The sequence below is a fragment of the Typha angustifolia genome, chromosome 15 (genome assembly GCF_048772165.1).
Source record: "Typha angustifolia cultivar Huaian chromosome 15, ASM4877216v1, whole genome shotgun sequence".
NCBI classification, from domain to species: Eukaryota; Viridiplantae; Streptophyta; class Magnoliopsida; order Poales; family Typhaceae; genus Typha; species Typha angustifolia.
Genome location: NC_133253.1, coordinates 14,179,418 through 14,200,252, shown reverse-complemented (window position 1 = coordinate 14,200,252; position 20,835 = coordinate 14,179,418). Strand labels below are relative to the sequence as shown.

At 36.2% G+C, this 20,835-nt stretch overlaps 2 protein-coding genes and 1 pseudogene across 2 annotated transcripts; 1 reads left to right on the top strand and 2 right to left on the bottom strand.

The window, feature by feature from the left end:
* Positions 1-1,967: 1,967 nt before the first annotated feature.
* LOC140777825 (peroxisomal membrane protein PEX14-like) lies at positions 1,968-17,944 on the top strand. The gene is made up of 9 exons (XM_073122206.1): positions 1,968-2,159; positions 10,981-11,225; positions 11,383-11,431; positions 12,259-12,449; positions 12,598-12,784; positions 12,884-13,039; positions 15,289-15,320; positions 16,812-16,856; positions 17,219-17,944. Exons 1-9 carry the CDS (start codon positions 2,111-2,113, stop codon positions 17,699-17,701), a joined length of 1,437 nt encoding a protein of 478 aa, XP_072978307.1. The 5' UTR covers positions 1,968-2,110; the 3' UTR covers positions 17,702-17,944.
* LOC140779364 (uncharacterized) lies at positions 6,231-8,680 on the bottom strand (annotated as a pseudogene).
* Positions 17,945-20,026: 2,082 nt separating the features above from the next.
* LOC140778495 (uncharacterized) lies at positions 20,027-20,835 on the bottom strand. The gene has a single exon (XM_073123237.1). The coding sequence runs from the start codon at positions 20,733-20,735 to the stop codon at positions 20,157-20,159; it is 579 nt and encodes a 192-aa protein (XP_072979338.1). The 5' UTR covers positions 20,736-20,835; the 3' UTR covers positions 20,027-20,156.

Below are 20,835 nucleotides of genomic sequence, written 5' to 3'. Positions count from 1 at the left end.
CAAGCCAAAGTTACCTAGAAACTTATTTGGCAGAACAAATACTGCATTCCTTGAGTCAAACTTTTTGTTGGAAAATGGTGGTGGGTGCCCTACCAGTGAGGTCGGTTATACACCTTAAAAGAAGGGAAATAGACCCAACTTGCCCGTTTTGCTCCTCTGAGCCGGAGTCCATTGAGCACTTACTCTTACAATTTAACTTTGCCAGAGTAGTGTGGTTCTCGTGCAGACTTGGTATAAGATTTGATGCAGATGGCATCAACTTGGAGGACTGGATATTTAGAACTTGTGATCATTTGAAGGATTACAAGGCTCTAGCACTCTGCTTCAATGTTCTCTAGAGCATCTGGAGAGCCAGAAACAATCTAATTTTTGGAGGGGAAAAATCTTGTTCGCACATAATACTATCCTACTCTGAGCTCTTACTCACTCGAAAGGATTCTCCTCCCCTTACCTTGTTTCCATCGGTCTCTTCAGTCTCGCTAACTCCTCTCGACAAAATCGGGATTGACATTCACTATGGTGATTTGGTGGGATGGACAGATGCAACATGAAAGGGCTCAAATGAAGGTGGTGCAGGACTGATTATTTTAGAGTTCTCGGTAGATATCTACTTGGGCAAAGCTTCTCTCCTCAGTAACTGCTATAATAGTTTGCATGGTGAGATGTTAGCTATGTGTCTACTAATTGAGGAAGCCTACCTTAAGATGCCTGCAAGCAATGTCTGGCTGTTTAGTGATAGCCAAGAGTTGGTTAACATACTCAATGAACATGGAGATTAGTTGATTCCCTGGGAAATGGCTCCGCTAGTTAATGAATGCTTGGAACGAATGAAGGAGTTCCCATCAATACAAATATGCTACACAAGTAAAAAAAACAACTTTGTGGCCCATATAATTTAGCTAGGTTTGCCCTGGCAAATCGGGTTAGCAAGGTGTGGTTGAACACACCTTGTGACTTCTATTGTAACCTTTCCTTATCTAAATGAATAGATCTTTGGATCTTTATCAAAAAAAAAGAAGAAGGATGCAACGATATAAATTATATTGGTTTATGGTGCAGATTGCTCTAAAAGTGTCTTAATGGTTTATTTGTTATCCTTTATTCCCATCTTCCTTTTTCTTAATTTTTTTTCTCTCTGCTCCGTTATTGAAGTTCAATGGAGAAAGATTAAATCGAAGTAAAGTTTTTTTAGGGGCATTCAGTGCTTAATTATTATGGATCCTATCGCATACAAAAGAAACACACAAGAATCGTAAGATTTGATCAAGCAAAAGAAATTGTCGGATTCATCGCGATTGATTGATAGTTAAGATTTATTATGGGTATGATTAATATTAGTTAAGTTATATTTCAGAGTGTTGGCGGTAACAGTATCATTCCAAAAGTCACAAAATAATCAATCTAAAATAAGTAAATAAATTAAATACTTTTTATAAAAGAGTCTAGTGTTAAATACTATCTCCTTAAGACCAATCCGCCTTCTATCGGTCACTTCTAAAATAATGGACATTGGTCTCCTAAAATACAACAACTACCTTACATACGAAAGAGCTGTAAAATGGGTGCCTTATCAAATCGAAAATATGCAGTAGTCTCTCTTAAATGTAGAAGCTGTAACATCAACGAAGAAAAAAAAAATACTGGAGCACACATGACCCGTATGTTATGGCTTGGGGTGATATTAGGGTACATCCTTTCATATAAATAATATAATTTTTATTTCGTATGAAAGGTTGCACCTCTTGAGACTCAATTGCCACTTTAAGCCAATTTTTATTCACTCCCCTATGTGAAGTTTAATAATTAAATATATGACATTAAAATTCTGTATTTGATTATGATTTTCCAACAGAGAATTTAACCTCGAAGATTTAGAGTGAATATTCTAGTCATAAATAATACTTTTATATAATGCCCGTAATTTCGCAACAGAAATAATTCAGTAGGTTTTAGTGCGGTGTCCGTGTATTTGCTTGGATAAGTGTCAGGAATTTATCCAAAGTTTCCTCGTCTCCTAGTGCTACTACTCCGGTGGCTTCTTGAGTCGTAGCAGTCACTCTCCCTCGGCCCGAGAAAGTCTCTCAAACAGCGCGGGGTGGGAGTTGCGGTCATGGCAACCCAATCTGCGTCTCCTGCGAGCCAGAATCCCCAAAACCCAGGTGATAATCTCTTCTCCCTAATCTCTAACGGCCAATCTTTCTATTTTGATTATGCTCTTTTTAGTTGAATTATGACGGCTTTCAGGAAAATCCAATGTTTATCTCTCTTGTTTGATCCTCTGTGGTTGTTTTTGGTATACATATGCGTTGTGTTTGTTTTATTGCCTCTGAGGTCCTAAGTTCGTGGAGGTGTTTGTCTCTTGTTGTTGTTGTTGTTGTTGTTTGATGGGTAGGAGAAAGTATATAATTGTATACCGGAAACATGAAATAAGCGTGGAACAGATTCCAGGAGTTCAAATAGCATGAGTATTAATTAGCCAAAGATGTTTTTTTTTGGCTTACTGGAAGAAGAAATCTTCCCAGCAGCCCAACTTTGTTAACTTCAAAGATCTTAAGCTTTTAGAGAAGATGAAGAGTTGACATATTATCAAAGAAGGAGGTTCTCTGTTCCAGCCTTGTCAGCCCTATTCGCCAATTTAATATAGAAGTTCCATCCCCATGTAGAACAAATCCATGTCTTAGGCTCATTACAATATCTCTTGCCCGGAATGAGGGGTATAGTTCATATTCGTGTAAAGTTGCCTTCCACTAGCAGCTTACTGTGTTTGACGCCAATTTTGATAAGGATTTCATTTGATTACGTAGAATTCAGTTGATTTCATTTGGAAAAAAAAATTCTTTGTACATAAAATAAAGAAATTGAAACGAAATCTTTCCAATCTTTGTTGTTTGAAAGGAAATAGGAATTCATTCTATTTGATGCATTTTCCTATTTCATGCTTTGGCCATCAACAAATAAGGGTTAGCTTTGAGCTTTTTGGAAGTTAACTTAAGTGGAGAATGAATTCCACCCAAATTTTACCTCCAGTCATTGAATTTTAGTATACTTACCAAAATCCATTCAAGTTCAACTAAAATCAATTGAAATCTCATAACATCATGGATCGAAAAATTGGATAGGGAGAAAACTAGAATATGAATCAATTTAATTACATGGATTTAGGGTTTTGAAATAGGGTGTACTGAATGGACCTATTAAAGGAAAATCATTTATGAAGTGTGGTAAAGACGGATATGATATGATGCAAATATGTCGGTATGACAAATCTTGAAAAATAAGGATACTATACGCCAAGGATACATAGCTTACACACACACTATAGTGAACTTGTATGCTTTCATTTTCTTAAATGAGGAATTATATATTATTGTTGCATAATTTATATAAGGAGACCTCCAATTTATTCATTAGAAGAGCTACCATTCATAACAAAGAACTACTAGATTACGTAGTTCATAAGATAAGCAAGTGTTCATAAAATAAGTAAGTGAATTCAATCTATAAATCAAAAGAAATTGTCCATTGTAACATGACTTCCTAATATAGTTAATAATATAAATAAGTGAATTCAATCTTTTTCACAAAGAGAAACTTTCTAGTTCCGATAAGAAATGAAAGATAATAGTCACTTTCGATTTGACTCAAATTGATAGGAATATCGAAAGTATTCAAAAAGTATCTAAGAAGTTTCCTCATCGTTAATATCATTTTCAAAATTCATATACTTTAAGGAAGTATCTGATAGGCATCTGAGAGTATCCAATGCATATTGTATTTGATACGGTATCTGATAAGATATGGTGAGAGTATGGAACTATCCGTGTTTTCCAGACATTGATCGGTTGGATACTTGGGTACTGCTTCGAAACGAGTAAGCATTGATCATGTGTGCTCCAATTGATGGTTGTTGGACAGTACATTCTATATTAAATGCTTTGAGGACCAACTTTTCGGAAAGTGTTTTGGAGTTGTTTATAAGATGCCAACTTTTAAGCACTTGTCTTTGTTTCCGCTTCTCATGATTGTTGGTATTATTTTCAGGAACTTGAAAAATCCTAGTTGTCGATTCAGAATCTCTGTAAATGAGATAAAATTTATAATCTGTGGCACAAAGTGTGCCATCAGTAACCACCCCTTGCACAGCCCATGTACATGTTGGTATGCATAGGTTCTTCTCTGATCATTACAAATCCATCGACTGTTGGTAGGACAGGGATGTAAAGCCTTCTACAGTAGTCCAGGGATTGAAAGCTGGGGTCTTCTTTTCTAAGGTCAATATTATGAACAATTTTTATTGAATTATTTCAATTCATTTACTACTACTATTTTGTATGAGCCTGCATTACAACAAGAAATGTAATAGTAATTTTAGTAAAACTACTTGAACACAGATAACAATAACAATGAACACTTCTATCAATCAGCTCTTGATTTAACACAAATCCTTATAACGAATGAAGATGAATAGAAGAAAAGAATCCAGGGCAGACCCAAACTAAAGGTGTTTATGTTGTTATGGTTGTTGTTATAGTAGTTGTTTTATCTGCGGTTAGCTTCTTGAGTCCTAATTTTACTTCATTTTAGTGTATCCATTCAAATCAATGGTGCAAGAGGGGGCTATGGAAGAACTATTTTACTGTCCAAGCAAAGCAAGAGTCCATAGCTATTAAAATATAAAATATTAAAACTATCATTCTCTAACAACTTAAGCTTTTAGAATAGTTTACGAATTAAGATGGTACTAGAGTCAGGGTTTTAGGTTCGAATCTTATTAGATCTTTTTCTTGTTTAAAATATAAAACCTCTATCTATTTGAGTACAGTCCACTTCTTGAGTTTATCAAAATGTCTTAAATCCAAAAATGAGGGAGAGTGGTAGAATATAAAATATAAAATTATTGTTCTATAACAACTTAAGATTTTAGAGCAGTTAGTAAATTAATAATAGTGATTTTTCATCCATAGCCTTGGAGAGGGTTTTCTAAAGGCTATTTTTTAACCATCCTCAATACTTGTTTGAGAAAATTATGTGCTAGCAAGACTGCATGGAATGCCATGATAATCTTTAAGGTTTACTTATATAGTTTGTAAGTAATAACACACGTTCAGGCAAGTATGTCGATTTTCTAGTCAAAGCCAACTTATAATATATGTTTGATCTTGCACGCATCTAATATTATGTAAGAAAGGATGTTGCTACGTAATCCAAGGTCATTTATTAAACATTCTCAGATTGATATTATGGTAATTAGTAATCCAAGGGCATGTAGAAACTTATAGAAACGTTTGTAGATTGTTGGGTTTGTATTGTAAAGATAGTAGGATTTCGAAGTTTGTGCCCACTTTTTCTGGTGCAGTAGAGAATCTTTATGTTTGCTACCTATTATGTTCTTTCCTTCCTTCAAGGTTTATTCTGCCATCCTTTTCTATCGGTATGTGTCTTGTCTGTAGAGCGTGACCTAGATTGACGAGGCTCTTGGAATAAGTTAGATAACGTCCTAAATGTCTAGTGTTCACAAAGTCACGAGAAATTAGTTTGTAGAAAGTTCAGTTCATGGCAGAAGACAATACTTGTTAGTAGATGTATGTTCAGTTTACACTATAAGGAGACCACCACCTTGTCATTCACTCATTTGCAACTTAGGCTGTGTATCTTTTGAAATTTTGATTTATGGGGATCTCTGTCATCTCCATGTGTATGAGCCTCATGAAGCATAATCCCAAGGACATACTGTTTAATATCTAATATGAAAACTGTGGAGTCTACATACTAATCCTCAAAGAAAACTAGTGAAGCATGTAACAGTTAATCATTCCTATCAGTATTCAATTGACCAGAATATAGATAAATTACTTTTGTGATCACACACACACACAGAAATATATATATATATATAAAAGTATTGATTTTGGTATCGGGATTGGATTCAAGCAATGAAGCACGGACACGGGACACGGACACGACACGATATGGACACGGCGACACGGCAAATTTTGAAAATATAGGACACGGACACGGCATAGGACATGGCGAAATAAATAAATAAATAAATAAATAAAATAAAAAATTGATACATCTAAAATAAAAATTTGCAATCTAATAGCGTTATACATAAATCAAGCTATAAGAACTAAGAAGTATCATTCAAAAAGAAGTACACATCAAGCTGTAAGAACTAATTTAAAGATAATAACAAAATTGAAAGACAATCAAATGCCTCATTGCCTTCATCAACAAAACATGTCCTACTGTCTAAGTAACTGAGTTCCACAAAAGTTTAAAAACTAATAATCATTACAAAATAGCAACATAAGGTAGATCATTCATCTTCAACTGCCTCATTGCCTTCATCAACAAACATTATAGTCTCTAAATCCGGTTCATCAATTGAGAGATCAGCAAACTCCAACATTCCTGCACCATTAAAGGAATCATAAGAATCTCCTCCAACATCCCACATCTTGGTCTCCTCTCTTAAATAATCTGGAGACCTCCTTGATAGAAGGCGAAGATTAGTATGCACATATACTAAATCTTCAGCTCTTTGTGGAGTTATCTTGTTCCTTTTCAATGAATGGATGAAAGAATAAGTGCTTCAGTTCCTCTCACAACCTGAAGAAGAGCAAGGTTGCCCAAGTAACCTAAGTGCTAAATTCTGAAGAATAGGAGCAGAAGCACCATGAGCAACCCACCACATGTTTGGATCAAACTTATTTTTATCTGCTATTGAATCATACTCAGTAAAACTTTTGGTTGATGTGGAGAAACTAGTATACTCTTGGTATGCCATTTTTCGTTCTTCTGCATTTGGAAATAACCTTTTTAAGCATTTGTTTCTCATATTAGAAATTTCCAAATCCTTATGCGGTGGTACACGATTTGGATCCTCTTGAATCCATGATGAGCTATAATACCTATTAACATAATCATATAATTAGTAAACAATAGCAATGAAAGAACAATAAAACTTTTAATCATAAGATAGAAATTAAATTAACCTTGGATTCAAAGAATGTGCTAAGCAATGTAATGGTGTATTGCTTTTATCCTATCTATCCACTAGGATCTTCTGCACCACTGAATAAAAAATAGATTCATCGCCTTCTTTCTTGTTTTCATACATAAATATGATTGTCTTCACCTTTTCAATCATTGTATCCCACATTTCATATATCAAATGTAAGCATGGTTTATCTGTGTCTGCAACCTGTAGCATACTGTATATAGGCTCTGTGAAAGGAAGTATATATTCAATTTTATCCCACCAAATATCATCAAGGACTTTATCTTTGACAAACTTTGCTTTGCCAATATCATCTTCCCTATAAGAACTCCATTTATCACTGATTACCATTGATTGAAGACCCTTCTTGATCTTTCTAAATCTTTTCAACATTATAATCACCGAAGCAAAGCGAGTCTCCGCAATAGCAAGCAATTTTAAGTTGACAAATTCATTAAAAATAGCCAACCTCATTGAATGCTGCATGATGAAATTTTTTATGCACATTACATCCCCTGCAATTACTGAAATCCAGCTACACTCATCAAACACAATCTCATTTGCCTCGGTGTTTTTTGCTGCACATATGTTCTTCAAAGCTAGGTTGAGAGTGTGAATTACACATGGAGTCCAAAAAATGTGAGAAAACCTTGCTTCAAGAAGTATCCCTGCTGCCTTACAAATAGGTGCATTATCTGTAACCACTTGGATTACATTATGAGGTCCAACCTCTTCAATGATTTTAATGATCAAATTAGAGATAAAAAATTTGTCTTTATATTCTCCTTCACAATTCACAGCTCTCAAGAACATAGGCCCACTCTCAGTCACCGCTAAAAAATTTATAAGCGGTCTCCTCTGTGCATCAGTCCAACCATCATATACAATACTCACCTCTTTTTCTCCCCATGTGCTTCTAATAGGGTTTAGCAATATTTCAATATTTGCTCTCTCTTGTTGAAGTAGTGTAGTTCTCAACATATTGTAGCCAGGGAGCACAAATCCAGAAATATTATTATTTGCTGCAAATTGAAAGGCTCTAACATAGTGAGGGTTTCTTGCCAGATGAAAAGGCAACCCAGCTGAATAAAACATTCTTGCAATCTCACAATATAATTGATTGCGAGCACCATAATTAAATGACTTCTCAATAGGTGTCATTCCTGTTGCTCTTTCTTTTCTTGATGTCCCTCCCATATCAAAACCTACACCTCCAACTGAGCTACTAGAAGATGCCGCTTGTCCAAATTTTGGCAAAGGAATTTATTTAGGCATCGAATTTTTAATTCTCATCTCGGCAACATCAACAACCCTTTTCATTTCTATAACATGTTCACTACTCACTTTTGGATAACCTCTAATTCCATGCCCACTAATTTTCAGCAAATGAGCCTTTACTCTATAATATGATCCCTTGTAGACTTGTTGATAATAATTGCATCTAAAATTATGATTTCCTCCACCTTCTCCCAATTTCTCTATCTTAGTAACATATCTCCACAAGGGAGCATTATCATCCATAGAAGATACAGTATTTTGACTAGAATCAGGATTATTTTCAGTATTCATTTTTCTTCAACCGCAATAAAACTACATTAGTAAAGAGATATGTATTAGCAGATTAATAATTTAACAGACAGAGATTAAAGAAGCTTTAATATAATTTAACAATTTAATAACAGAGACAGCGAGAGAGAATGAGAGAGAGAGAGACAGTGAGACAGAGAGAGAATGAGAGAAAGAGAGAGAGGAAGAGATAGAGACAGAGAGAGATAATGAGAGAGAGGGAGGGAGGGAGGAAGAGATAGAGAGAGAGAGACAGAGACACGTGAGAGTGAGACAGCGAGAGAGAGCGAGAATGAGAGATTGGGAGAGGAGGAAGAGACAGAGAGAGACAGAGAGAGAGTGAGACGGCGAGAGAGAGAGAGACAGAGAGAGAGAGAGAGACAGAGAATGAGAGAGGGAGAGAGGGAGGAAGATACAGGGAGAGAGACAGAGACAGGGAGGGCAGGGAGGGAGAGACAGAAAGAGAGAGACAGCGAGAGAGTGAAACACCGAGAGAGAGAGAGAGAGAGAGATAGTGAGAGAAAAGGAGAGAGGGAGGAAGAGACAGCGAGAGAGTGAGACAGCGAGAGAGAGAGAGAGGGAGGGAGGGAGGGAGGAAGAGACAGAGAATGTGAGAGAGAGAGAGAGAGGGAGGGAGGAAGAGACAGAATGTGAGAGAGAGAGAGGGAGGGAGGAAGATACAGGGAGAGAGAGACAGAGACAGGGAGGGCATGGAGGGAGGGAGGGAGGGAGGAAGAGACGGAGAGAGAGAGAGAGAGAGAGAGAGACAGGGAGAGAGAAGAACCTGCGTCCTCACCGTGCTCAGCTCGCCGCACTCGCTCCGTCGGCCGTCGCACTCGCTCCGTCGGCCGTCTCACTCGCTCAGCTGCCCGTCGCGCCTCGGATCATCGCTCGGCAGCTGCTCGAGGGTTTTAGGGCTTCGATCGAATCGAACGATTCCATCGCTCAACAGTGAAGGTAAGGTTTTATTATCGGGTTTGGATCTGGGTTAATAACATTCGATCGAACCCGACCCGACCCGTTAAACAATATCTAAAATACCGCCCGTGTCCCCGCCAGTGTCCCGACAGTGTCCGATTTTCTTTTTGTTTTTTTTTTTAGGAAACTCTGGACACGTGTCCCATGTGTGTCCGACGCGTGTCCGTGTCCGACACGGACACCTCTTCCTAGGAGAGGTGTCGGTGCTTCAGAGCTTGAAAATAATATGTATCGACTATATCGATATCGATGTATCGGCTTTTCATTTCGGATGATTCGGGTTGAGGATCGGCCATATCAACTGATCTATTTTGGCAATATAAATCGGGATCGGTCATTACATCACTCCATGATATATATATACACAAAAGATTGGAGACAACAATTAGCCGAAATTTCAACTAAAAAATGGTATAATTAGGGTTAAGAAATTAAGATCTACTCATGTGGAGTAGATTTACTTGGATACTACACCAAGTAGACTCCAATTTAAAGAATTCTTACTTTGTCACTATTAGCTCACAAATTGCTCTAAAACCTTAAGTGGTTAAAGAACAATGATTTTGATAAATTATAAGTTTCTAACACTCCCACTTATAGGGCTTGAGACATTTTTGGTAGGCCTAAGAAGTGAACTTGATTTAAATAAGTGGGGTTTTCTAGGGATAATTTCATATAGACCACCCAAACTATTACCGTTTTTTCACATACACCATTTGAAAAAAAAAATTTCAATCCACATAGACCCCTGAGCTAAGAAGAAAAGTAACTACATGTACTTGCTGAACAAAGAATTTTGTTCAGAGGGTCTATGTTGATTAAAAAAAAATCAAGAGTTGTATGTAGAAAATGGTAATAGTTTAAGGGTTCTAAGTGGAATTAATATTTTTTTAATTTAATTGACATTGTAGGCTAGATAAGGATTCAAACTAAGGACTTCTGCTTTGATAATATGTTAACTCACCAATAGCTCTAAAAGTTTAAGCTGTTAAGTATGGTGTTATTTATAGATTATATTCCAACACTTCTCAAAAATTGTGAATACCCTAGCCTTTTATTTATAGCTGAAATGTTAACAAAATTACAAGAGCAACCCACATGGAGTAGATATACCAACTATTAAGCTCGAGTTTGATGATCTCCCACTGTTTTCTCTTAATTCTTCTTTATTAAGTTCAATACCCAAAAGGGCAAGGGATATACTCGGCATTCCCTGTGATGATTGAGATAACAATGGTTGCTCTTGACGATGCTACTCGTGTGACACCATATTGACCATGCACCTGTACAGAGTAGGCTGGTACTTAATAATTAATATAGGAACTTTGTGTTATAATTTGTGAAGAGCATGCAATTTATTCATCTTTCCCCTCCTATCCTTTGAAGGGTTAGCCAAACTTACAACATTTTCTCATTGCTTGTAATGATAACAGTGGCTGAGTTGTCGAAACAATCTGAAGGGGATAAAAAAGGTTTCAATGGAGATGCTGCCAATGAATCTGCAGAACAATTTAAATTTGAAAGCCCTGAGCCACTGAGGGAGGACCAAGTACAGAATGCTGTCAATTTTCTATCACATCCAAGAGTAAGGGGTTCCCCAATCATTTATAGGCGCTCTTTTCTGGAAAAGAAAGGTCTGACAAAGGAGGAAATTGATGAAGCATTCCGCCGTGTACCTGTAAGAATTTATTTTGGTTTTTCAACAGTTAAGAATTTTGTTTGGTTTTTCAGCAGATGCTATAATTTGAAGATTTCTTGTTATTTGTGGAAGTGGGAATGCAACTTTTATAAGTTTTTTCCTGCTAGTAAATGCAAGTAATTTTTCATGTCTCAAGGATCCAGTATCAGATGTGACAAAGGTTGAAGCTGCTGTTGCAAATCAAGGTAATATATCCTTGTGCTGGTGTTTAAATCCGTCATTCACAAATAAATCCACTTTTATTGAATGAACTCTGACATAACAAATTTAGGAGCTATGCAGATTTAACTATCTGGTTGCTATTTAAACTATTATAGTTTACAAGGTATAATAGTCAATTAAAATCATTAATTACTATATTAGTTATCTAATGAATATCATATTTAAACTAATCTAATTCTAATACAGAAAAATATGCAACAATCACGTATATTAAACAATAAAGAGATATTAAAATTAGGATTATAGTATCCTGGCTTGTGAGGTGTGTGTTGCACTCTCCTAAATGTATTAGACATCCTCTCATGTAGGATCGACTGCTGGTATATCTCCAAGATTCAACCCAGGCGAGTCCTTGTGATCCAACTTCCAAGTGGTAGACTGATGCATCGAATTGGCTATGAACTGTTTCTCCTCGCCGTCCTCGATTGACTAAAAATGGTGTGCTTAAATCTCAAAAAGAAGATTGAGAGAAAGAGAGAGAGTAGTTAATGGAAAAATATTTCTAAAAGTTCGTAGAAGAAAGGGACCCGAGGAAAAACAATCTCTTAGGAGGTTTTTAACGCCCCCCACAATTGGCATGTTGCAAGTTTGTCCCTATTTAAAGGTAAGTTGCAACAGATATTACGTGGTTTGGAGTGATCACCAATTTAATATCTCTTTCTTATGCTCATAGTTGCTAATGAAAGTGAAAAGTTATAACGGCAAACATTTGGAAAGAACTTATATTGGAAACTGATATTTCTATTCTCTAGTTTTATCTTTGATGGTTATTTTGTTTTGACATCATCAGCCACCGAGCCAAAACCATCTTCTGTCCTGCAGCCTCAAAGCTCAGTGCAAGCACCACTGTCAGGAATTGGTCCTGTTAGTGGTGTTCCAATGGTTCCAAGCACAGCGCAGTCAAGGTTTCACTGGTATCATGCACTTACTGCTGTAGGGTTGCTTGCTGCTTCTGGTGCTGGTACTGCTGTTCTTTTCAAGGTACCTTTTGATGCTTTCTCCACTCTTCATCAACTTTGCATATGTGAAATAATTCTTTTATTGCTGATTGTTAATATTACCGACTTATATTGTCAAAACATTTAGTTGAATATACATATATAATCCTACCTACACGTCTACTGTACAGAATGTGGTTGTTCCTAGGCTGAAAGGTTGGATTCTTAAAGTTGTATCTGAAGGTAAAGAATCTGACAAGGAAGAAGAACCAAATTCCAGACTTGCTGAGGAAGCAGCAGAAGCTGCAAAGGCAGCTGCCTCAGCTGCTGCTGTTGTTGCTAACGCAAGCCAGGAGTTGTTAAGTGCCAAGAATGAAGGTCCATTAATGCTCCATAAAATTTGTCCTTTTGAGTTTTTCATGCTATTCTTGTCCCTCACTTTTGTCATCCTAATCAAAAGCATCATCTTATTATTAGAGAGAAAGTACTTTGAGGCTTTCATGGAAGCCCTAGATGTGCAAGTGAAGGAGATGAAATCCATGACTGACACTATACGTAAGTTGGAGAGGAGAAGAGAGGATACTTACCAGCAAGACAGGATGACAGAAGAGCACATTCAGTCCACAAGGAATGGTTAGTTATCAAATGCATATTACCTTTCTCCTCTTCTTAGATGATTTTTATCCTAATCACTGGTGTCTTCACACATTACATAGATCTGTAAACTTGGTTAGACTTTTGTATTGTGAATCTTAATGGCGAGTATAAAATCCTTTATAAGTTGTTTTTATTTAAGTAGTGTAACAGTATGGCTATTGCTATTTAAACAGTGTAGTAGAACGATGAAGGGTTGATGACATTTACAAAATCTTCACTGGCTGTTTCCCTGAGCTAAAGATATACGTAGTTGTTTTAGGTTGCTTGAACTTTGTTTTCTTTTATCCTCCCCTTGTTAAGACATGATAACATTGTTGGAGGTCAATTAATTTCTGACATAGTACTAGAGCCAAATTTCTTGGAGGTCATAAGTTCCAACCTCACCAACCCACTTTTATTCCCTATTTCTATTATCTGTTTTGGTTTTGTAAAGAGGGGTTGCACATCCTGTTATCTATCATTTGTTCACATGTGATATATAATGCTCATACATGAAAGGGTATGTTAAGGGATTTTATGCATTGTTGGTTGTTCAATTATGCTTTAAAGTCAAGTGGTTAAGTAGCATCCCCTTTTGATCAAAAGAATCAACTAATTAGTATTTATTTCTCTCAGTGATAAATGTGAAAAATATGGTTCGTAGTTTCAGCTGATCCTAATCCAGATTTTTGGCCGGATTGGCCGATACCCGAGACATGGATAAGAGAGAAAGAGAGGGAGCAAAAGAGAGGGTAAGAGAGGGAGGAAAAGAGAAAAGAGGGAGGAAGAGAGAGAGTTGGGTTGTGGCAGTAAGAGGGAGAGGGAAGAAGAGAGAGGGGAAGAGAAGAGAGATGTGGAGGAAAGAAAAACAAGAAATAAAAAGATTATATTGGAAGAGAGAGAGAGAGAGGTGGTAATCGGTGAGGCATATGGAGAGGATGAGGATGAGGAGAGAGAGTTAGCGGGGGAGAGAGTTTGATAAAAAAGAATTAGTGAGAGAGTTTGATAAGAGAGAGTTAGTAGGAGAAAGTTTAACAAAGGAGAGAGTTTGATAAGAGAGAGAATTAGTGGGAGAGAAAGTAAGAATTTTCTTTATTTGTGTGGGAGGAGAGAGTGTGAATGATAGTAGAAAGGGGGAGAGATAAAAATTGAGAAAATAATATGTACATTTTAGTTTTGAAATTTATATATGAAAAATTCATATTTATATATTATTATTATTTTTTCTAAAATATTTAGACTTTTAATTGTATTTTAAAATACAGGTCGATATGGACAATCGATACTGCCAATACATATTGTTTTTTAAGGATGGCCAATCTCGATCTCAATTTTGATACTTAGAACATTAGTGAAAAGCAGCTTGCTATGCAAGTTAACTTGAAAAGACCCTAGAACTTTGTTGTCAGTGCCTTGTGCCAAAAAGGTAGCCAATCTTCACAAAATAAGTCTTTCTAAAGTGTGTTGACACTTACTAGTTGAAATACTCCTTCAAAAAGCAGCAGTCCTTTCATGCAGTTGACTGGTCATGGAATCTTGTCTCAGCGAGAATGCAGTTTAAGCTTCAGGGAGTCGATTTATTAATAATTGTTGCAAATTTCAGTATCCACATATTTGCCAGTTTTGCAGTTCACGTAAGGTTACAAGATCTCCTCTCTTACTGAACTCTCTGAATGTTGAAACAAACCTGACAACCCTTTTAACATAAATAAAACAGGTTTACAACCTTTGTTTTGAGCCTCATCTTCTGTGTTTGATGGGTGTTACCTTTGTAGTGTTGGAAAAAGCTGAGACGATTCAACAATCCTGCTGAAATTTGTGCCATTATTCTGGTCATTATCTAGCTAGCAAGATACTCGGGTGTATACGAACCAGCATGTGCATGTAGCTTTCCATGTTTTTATTTGCAAAAAACTAGACCAAGACAAGAAACTGTATACTGCAATAAAGTTATACCTACTTGAATTCCAATTTCAATAAATGTGGGTGCATGTCAATTTATGCTCGAAATCATTTTACTCCTGATCTTAGATGCATGTATTTCTGATAGATTTTGCTTATACAGTTAGTCTTTATAGTTTCTCTGTTAGCAAATTAGTATGTGGTTCCAGTCTCCCTGTCTTAGTGAGTCATAATGTCATATAGTAATGTCTTATTATTGAAAGTTTATCTAAAGTCAAGATTCTGATTGCTAACACAACATTGAGATCCATCTACTGATTACTGTTCTTTCTGCTTTTCTATAGGTCCTTATAGCAATTCATTGGCAAATCCACAGGTAAACAAATCAGATGCTAATCTCTCTTATCTGGTATCGACATTGAATTTGCAATCTGATAATTGTATAGTTTAGAACATCAGTCCAAGATTTCCATCTTTAGTTTTTTTTTGTGGTTGACTTGATTACTTTCTTTAGCAAGCTAACCGCTAGAGCTTGTAAAATGCCATTTTTGTAAGGTTCTCTTCTTGCATATATGATTTTGCAAGTTTGACCTTCATATTCATATTCACCTTCCTTACTACTGCTTTTCATGTACTGTAAACAGTGAAGTCTATATATAAACCTCTATCAAGGGAATATATATATTCACACATCCAAAATCATAATGATTGCTTTCAGAGTTTCAGTAACCCTTCATTCTGATGAAAAAGAAGGGGAAGGAACTTACATGAGTGAACTAAGCCAGTTTAACTTGAATTAACCTCTACTATCAAGGTAACACATGAGTGAACTAAAACTCGACTAGCTCATTTTACCCTGAATTGGGCTTGTCGCACTTTTCTTTATTATTTTTTTAACAATGGGTTGGGTTTGGGTGATACACAGGTTCTGTTAGTTCTCATAAATTAGAGAGGTCTGTCTCAAAGTAAATTTAAGTTGGGTCTTTAGGCATAGCTAGTTTAGGTTGAGTACCCTAAAGATATGCTGCTCAAGTTTTCAACCCAAACCTAGCCTACTAGCAGGTCAATTATTTATGATATGATCTTGATCTGACAAATAGATTGAGTTGAGATTATGTTAGTTTAGGTTAAGTTTGGCATCCCTACGCAGTATCACAATTGCGTGGAAGGTTGTTAATTCATCTAGTTTAGACTGCAATGTCTTATGCTGTTTGCCTCTTGTTAGTTCGGTAGTTGGATGTCCATCATATGCATCCCTAGTTCCTGAGAATGGGGCTCCAGTTGCCCAATATTATCTCTATATATGAGTTTCTTGAACTGTATATATTTTCTTATCATTTGGCTAGTATTCCAAATTGGGTCAGAACTTATGTATATATGCATCACTTCTGTTTCTTTTTCAGAAATGATTTTTTATTTGTTTTAGCAGGCATAGGTAACTTCAAGTTAGGTAAGATGCTGAGTCTGCTTTCTTTGGGTAATAGCAATTATGGATACAATATTATTTCACAATCTCCAAACTTCATTCAATCCATTGAAGACATTTATTTCTTTGGCATGTAAATTATAAATAGTTAACCAGAATATGTGAATTGCAGGTAAATCAACTTTGAATACAGGAAATGGTTCAAAGTTGAACTTTTGACTTCAAAAGTTGCAAAAGTAAATCACCACATCTCTTATTATTAGACCGTTGTATTGAATGGACCAGCAGTTGTCTAAGTTGTAGGCCATGTATAACCCTTAGCTATGGACACATTGTACTTAAGCTACATGTCCAAATGATATTCATGTTAGAACATGAAGTGCTAGCCTTACCTGTTGATTAGAGACTGAAATTGCCTTATAGCACTTCTGTAATTTGCAGATCATGGGTATGGGACAAAGAGGGGAGAAGCCTCCTGGAATCAAGGTATATGGCTTCTTTTCCAGTTCTGTCCGCTAAATTTTCCTCCTTGACAACTTTATATGCCTTCCTCTTCCATTGTAAGAGTTACTTATCTGCCATTTAGGGTGAATGAGCTTTCATCTTCTAAATTTCCCATTCTCTAACAAAATTTTCATATTCCAGATTCCAGAGTGACACTAATGTTTCTTATATAGCTTCTTACTTTCCATGTCGTTATGTGATTTGACACCATATTTTAAGTTTTAATTCCTATCTTCTGTATTACAAGAAAAAGGACGAGTGTGTGCCAGTTTATAGAAAAGGATTTCTTTTCTTCAATATGACGGACATTTTTCATCTATATTTGATGTCTCCTTATTGAACAGCCATGGGAAGCTTCTCAGCAGTTACAGCAAAGGTCCATCTATGGTCCCCAGTCACAGTCAAGTGATGGAAGTTTGAATCCTGAAAATCAAGAGAACTATGGCCCTTTATTTCGGCCAAATGGGAAGGCTCATGATCTTTCAGAGGCTTTCTGGAAAGGAAAGACAGCGAAGATCAATGAAATAGAAACTGAAGAGGAGGAAATAAGGCAATTCAGTTACAGGTCCGGCACCAATGAAAGACTGAGCCAGCGCAGATGGGTCCCTCCGCAGCCACCGACAGTTGCTGTGCCAGAAGCTGCAGCCGCCATCCGACGCCCAAAACCATCTGTTTCACAGCAGCAATCTGGGGATGAGCTGTCAGTGGTTAGCTCTGATGACGGAGAGGAGAAGAGAGCGCTAAAAGCTTCCGACTCTCTTGTTGAGGCTGAAGCTTCTGGTAGTGCTGCCATGGATACATATCACGGTGAGATCCAAGAAGAATAATCTGACATCACTGAAGTAAATAGATATCTATTATGCTTTAAACAGTCATATTACTTTCACTATCCAATCAGGCTACATTAACAACTTGCATAAATAGTTCTAATATCTTCTTCTATGTATGAGTCCACTCTTTCCAATTCATATGGATGTACTTTTGAGACTGAATTACTCAGTTATATGAGAATAAGGGATAAATATTGGCCTATAGACCAGTGTCAATGTGATCATATATTTATGTGTGCATATCGTAGAAATGTTTACCAATGGGCGCTTTATATATTTGGATAGACAATCCGTGATAGGATGAGATTCTTGAATTTCTAGGCATATCTTCTGTTTCTTTTTCAAAGTGATGCAAAATACTACCCTAAAAGTAACTTGCAGAACTTGTTAGTGAACCTCTTGTTAAAATTCAAATATTGGTACATTGTGAAATATTTAAATGTTTATCTTGTGGACCAGTTAGTGCCTTATTTGGATGTAGGTTCGCATCATATTCATCACCAGCATTGTGGATATTAATTCAGATCAATGTAGCAGACTGAGACCTAGATTTTTAGTAACCTGATTAGATAAAGGGAGCGAAGAATTATTAATCACCTTTAAATTATTATACGATTCTATGGTCAGTCAAGTTTGTCTATAATATTTGGTATACTATTGGAAGAAGATATATAATCGGCCATTATGATATACAGAATCCTCCATAAGAATTGGCTTATTCTTGGTATAACCCTATTTGAAAGGAAAGAATAGGAGAGAATAAAAAAGAGTGAAAAGGAGAGAATATAAGAGAAAATAATGTTCTCTCATCTTATTTGGATATATATAGAAGAGAAAAATAAATTTACTCTGTTTAATTTGAGAAGAGAAGAGAAGAGAAGAGAAAATAATATGTTTACCATTATACCCTTGATCTAATATTTAATCTTGAAAATAAATCAGCACAAACTATAGTATTCATAAAATTTATCTTTTAAATAAATAAAGTTATGATAAAAAATACAAATAAAGTAACATATACAATCTATCTAGATTTAGATAACTAGTATAATAATATAGGGACATATCTGGAATATTAAAATATAAAAAGAGATCTTTTCTCCTCCTTTCTCTCTACTTTTGGAAAGAAAAAGTGATATTTACAACCAGATTTTTTTTTTCTCTTCCTTTCTATTAAATTCAAACAAAAGAAAAATTTTCTTTTCTTAACTTTCTTTCACTCCTATTCTCTTCATCCAAACAGTGCAAATCTTTTTATATTAGTACAATAAGTAAGCAACCACTTAGATGTATACTAGTATAATAATACTTACTTATTGTCTCTTTTCTTCTTTTATATAATATTATCATATTTATCAATTATTATTTTATCTTTAAAAAATATCACTTTAATCAACTAATATATTTATATTTATCAATTACTAATTTACCTTTAAAAAATATCGCTTCAATCAACAAATATTTTAACCTATCTCTACCATCTTTCTTTTCTTCTCGTTTATTACAATTAATATTTTACTCAATTTTCAAATTATTATTTTAATTTTATATTAAAATATAATAAATGCTAATATAAGAAATTATAATAACTATACCACTAGTTATAGCCTTATTTCATAAAAACGAACGAGACGTTAAGTTTTTTCTAGTACTAAGTTATTCTGAAATTTATCTTTGAATATGTACTTTAATAGATGCAGTGTCATTTTAAGTTATTTCATTATATTTGTTATTGATGTTTAGAGAGACATAGTGATATAAAATAAAGCTAGAAGAGATAAAAGTAATTTTATCTAAAGTAAAATATATATATATAAAGAATACATTTAAACCTATATAATATAATTAGCCGTTAAGACGTATGCAGCCTATGTGCTTATCATTGTATGCCTATAGTACATAAACTTATTCATCTTTCGCAGTTATGCATACATATACACAATTTGGACTCATTTTATAATACAGAGTGGTAGTAAATCATATATTATCATCAGAGCAGCCCCTTGCCATTTGCTTCTTCTGGCTATGAGATTTCTTAGGGAGCATGCAACTCCCAACGATAGATACTTCTGCACATGAGTAGGAACCAAGTAAGTGATGCTGAACATTTTGACATTCTTTGCCTCAAATCTTTTGGAAAAGGTCAGCTAAATAAATTGCCAGTGAGAGAATTTTCGGCGAAACCCCCCGGTCAAACATCAATAAGTAGTAGTATCCTAACAAGTTTCATTTGTCCATTTTGGGTTACTGACGTCGATCAGGACTTCTTCTTCGTCCTTTTTTATCCCTATCAATCATACCTTTTCTTGTAAAATAGATTGATTATTAGAAAAGGCTAAAAGCTCGTAATGTGTATTAAACAAGTAATTCTTTACCATTTACTTTCAACCTACTGAGATGAGAACAAACAAATGTGTAAATTTTTTGTTTAGGGAAAAAAAAAATGGCTCCATTAGAAGGGTTGGTGTGTCCGGCTGAAGCCAAAGAGCTCTTGCCGATACGGTAAGAAGGACCGCCTCGCTCCATTCGCCCCTTTGCCGCCGCCGCCGCCGCCTCCGCCTAGCTTCCCGTAGTAGAGCCGGTGAGCGGTGACCATATCCAACTCCGTCACCGTCTTCTTATCTTTGGAATTAGACGCCTTCTTATTAATGTCGGCGGCGTTAGCTTTAGGTTTAGGGTTCGTCGTCGTCTCCAAGAACCCAAACTTCTTCTTTCCATCGCTGTGGTTCCGCATCTCCGCGAGAAAGTCCCGGATCCGAAGCCGCGGCACCGATCCAGTGGAGGCGCTCTTCCGGCACCTCTCCGGCGACCATTCGCAGTACTCTCCAGCCTCTGCCGCCTCCGACGACGACGAGGTCGACGCCGATCGCTCGTTCCTCGTGTCGTCGCCGTTGAAGAGGGGGAGGATCCTGCCGTCGAAGAAGAGCTCGTCCGCTGTGATGGACGGCTCTCCGTTATCCGCAACGACGAACTCGAAATCGTCGTCGTTGATAAGGTACGTGTTCTGCTCCTCTTGGCGTTCCTCCTCCATGAGAATTTCTCGATTTCTCCCTTCTTCTCTGTTCTCCAATCTAGCTATCTTGGTTGAAATCGATGGGAGATTTAATTTATTGGGATATGTTGGGCGGCGT

Bases quoted from the DNA above. Each gene is read 5' to 3' on its own strand.
- LOC140777825 (XM_073122206.1), top strand. From the start codon at position 2,111: ATGGCAACCCAATCTGCGTCTCCTGCGAGCCAGAATCCCCAAAACCCA. The intron at 12,785-12,883 runs GTCCATTAATGC...TCTTATTATTAG, and splicing joins GTTAAGTGCCAAGAATGAAG to AGAGAAAGTACTTTGAGGCT. The intron at 16,857-17,218 runs GTATATGGCTTC...CTTATTGAACAG, and splicing joins AGAAGCCTCCTGGAATCAAG to CCATGGGAAGCTTCTCAGCA.
- LOC140778495 (XM_073123237.1), bottom strand. From the start codon at position 20,735: ATGGAGGAGGAACGCCAAGAGGAGCAGAACACGTACCTTATCAACGAC.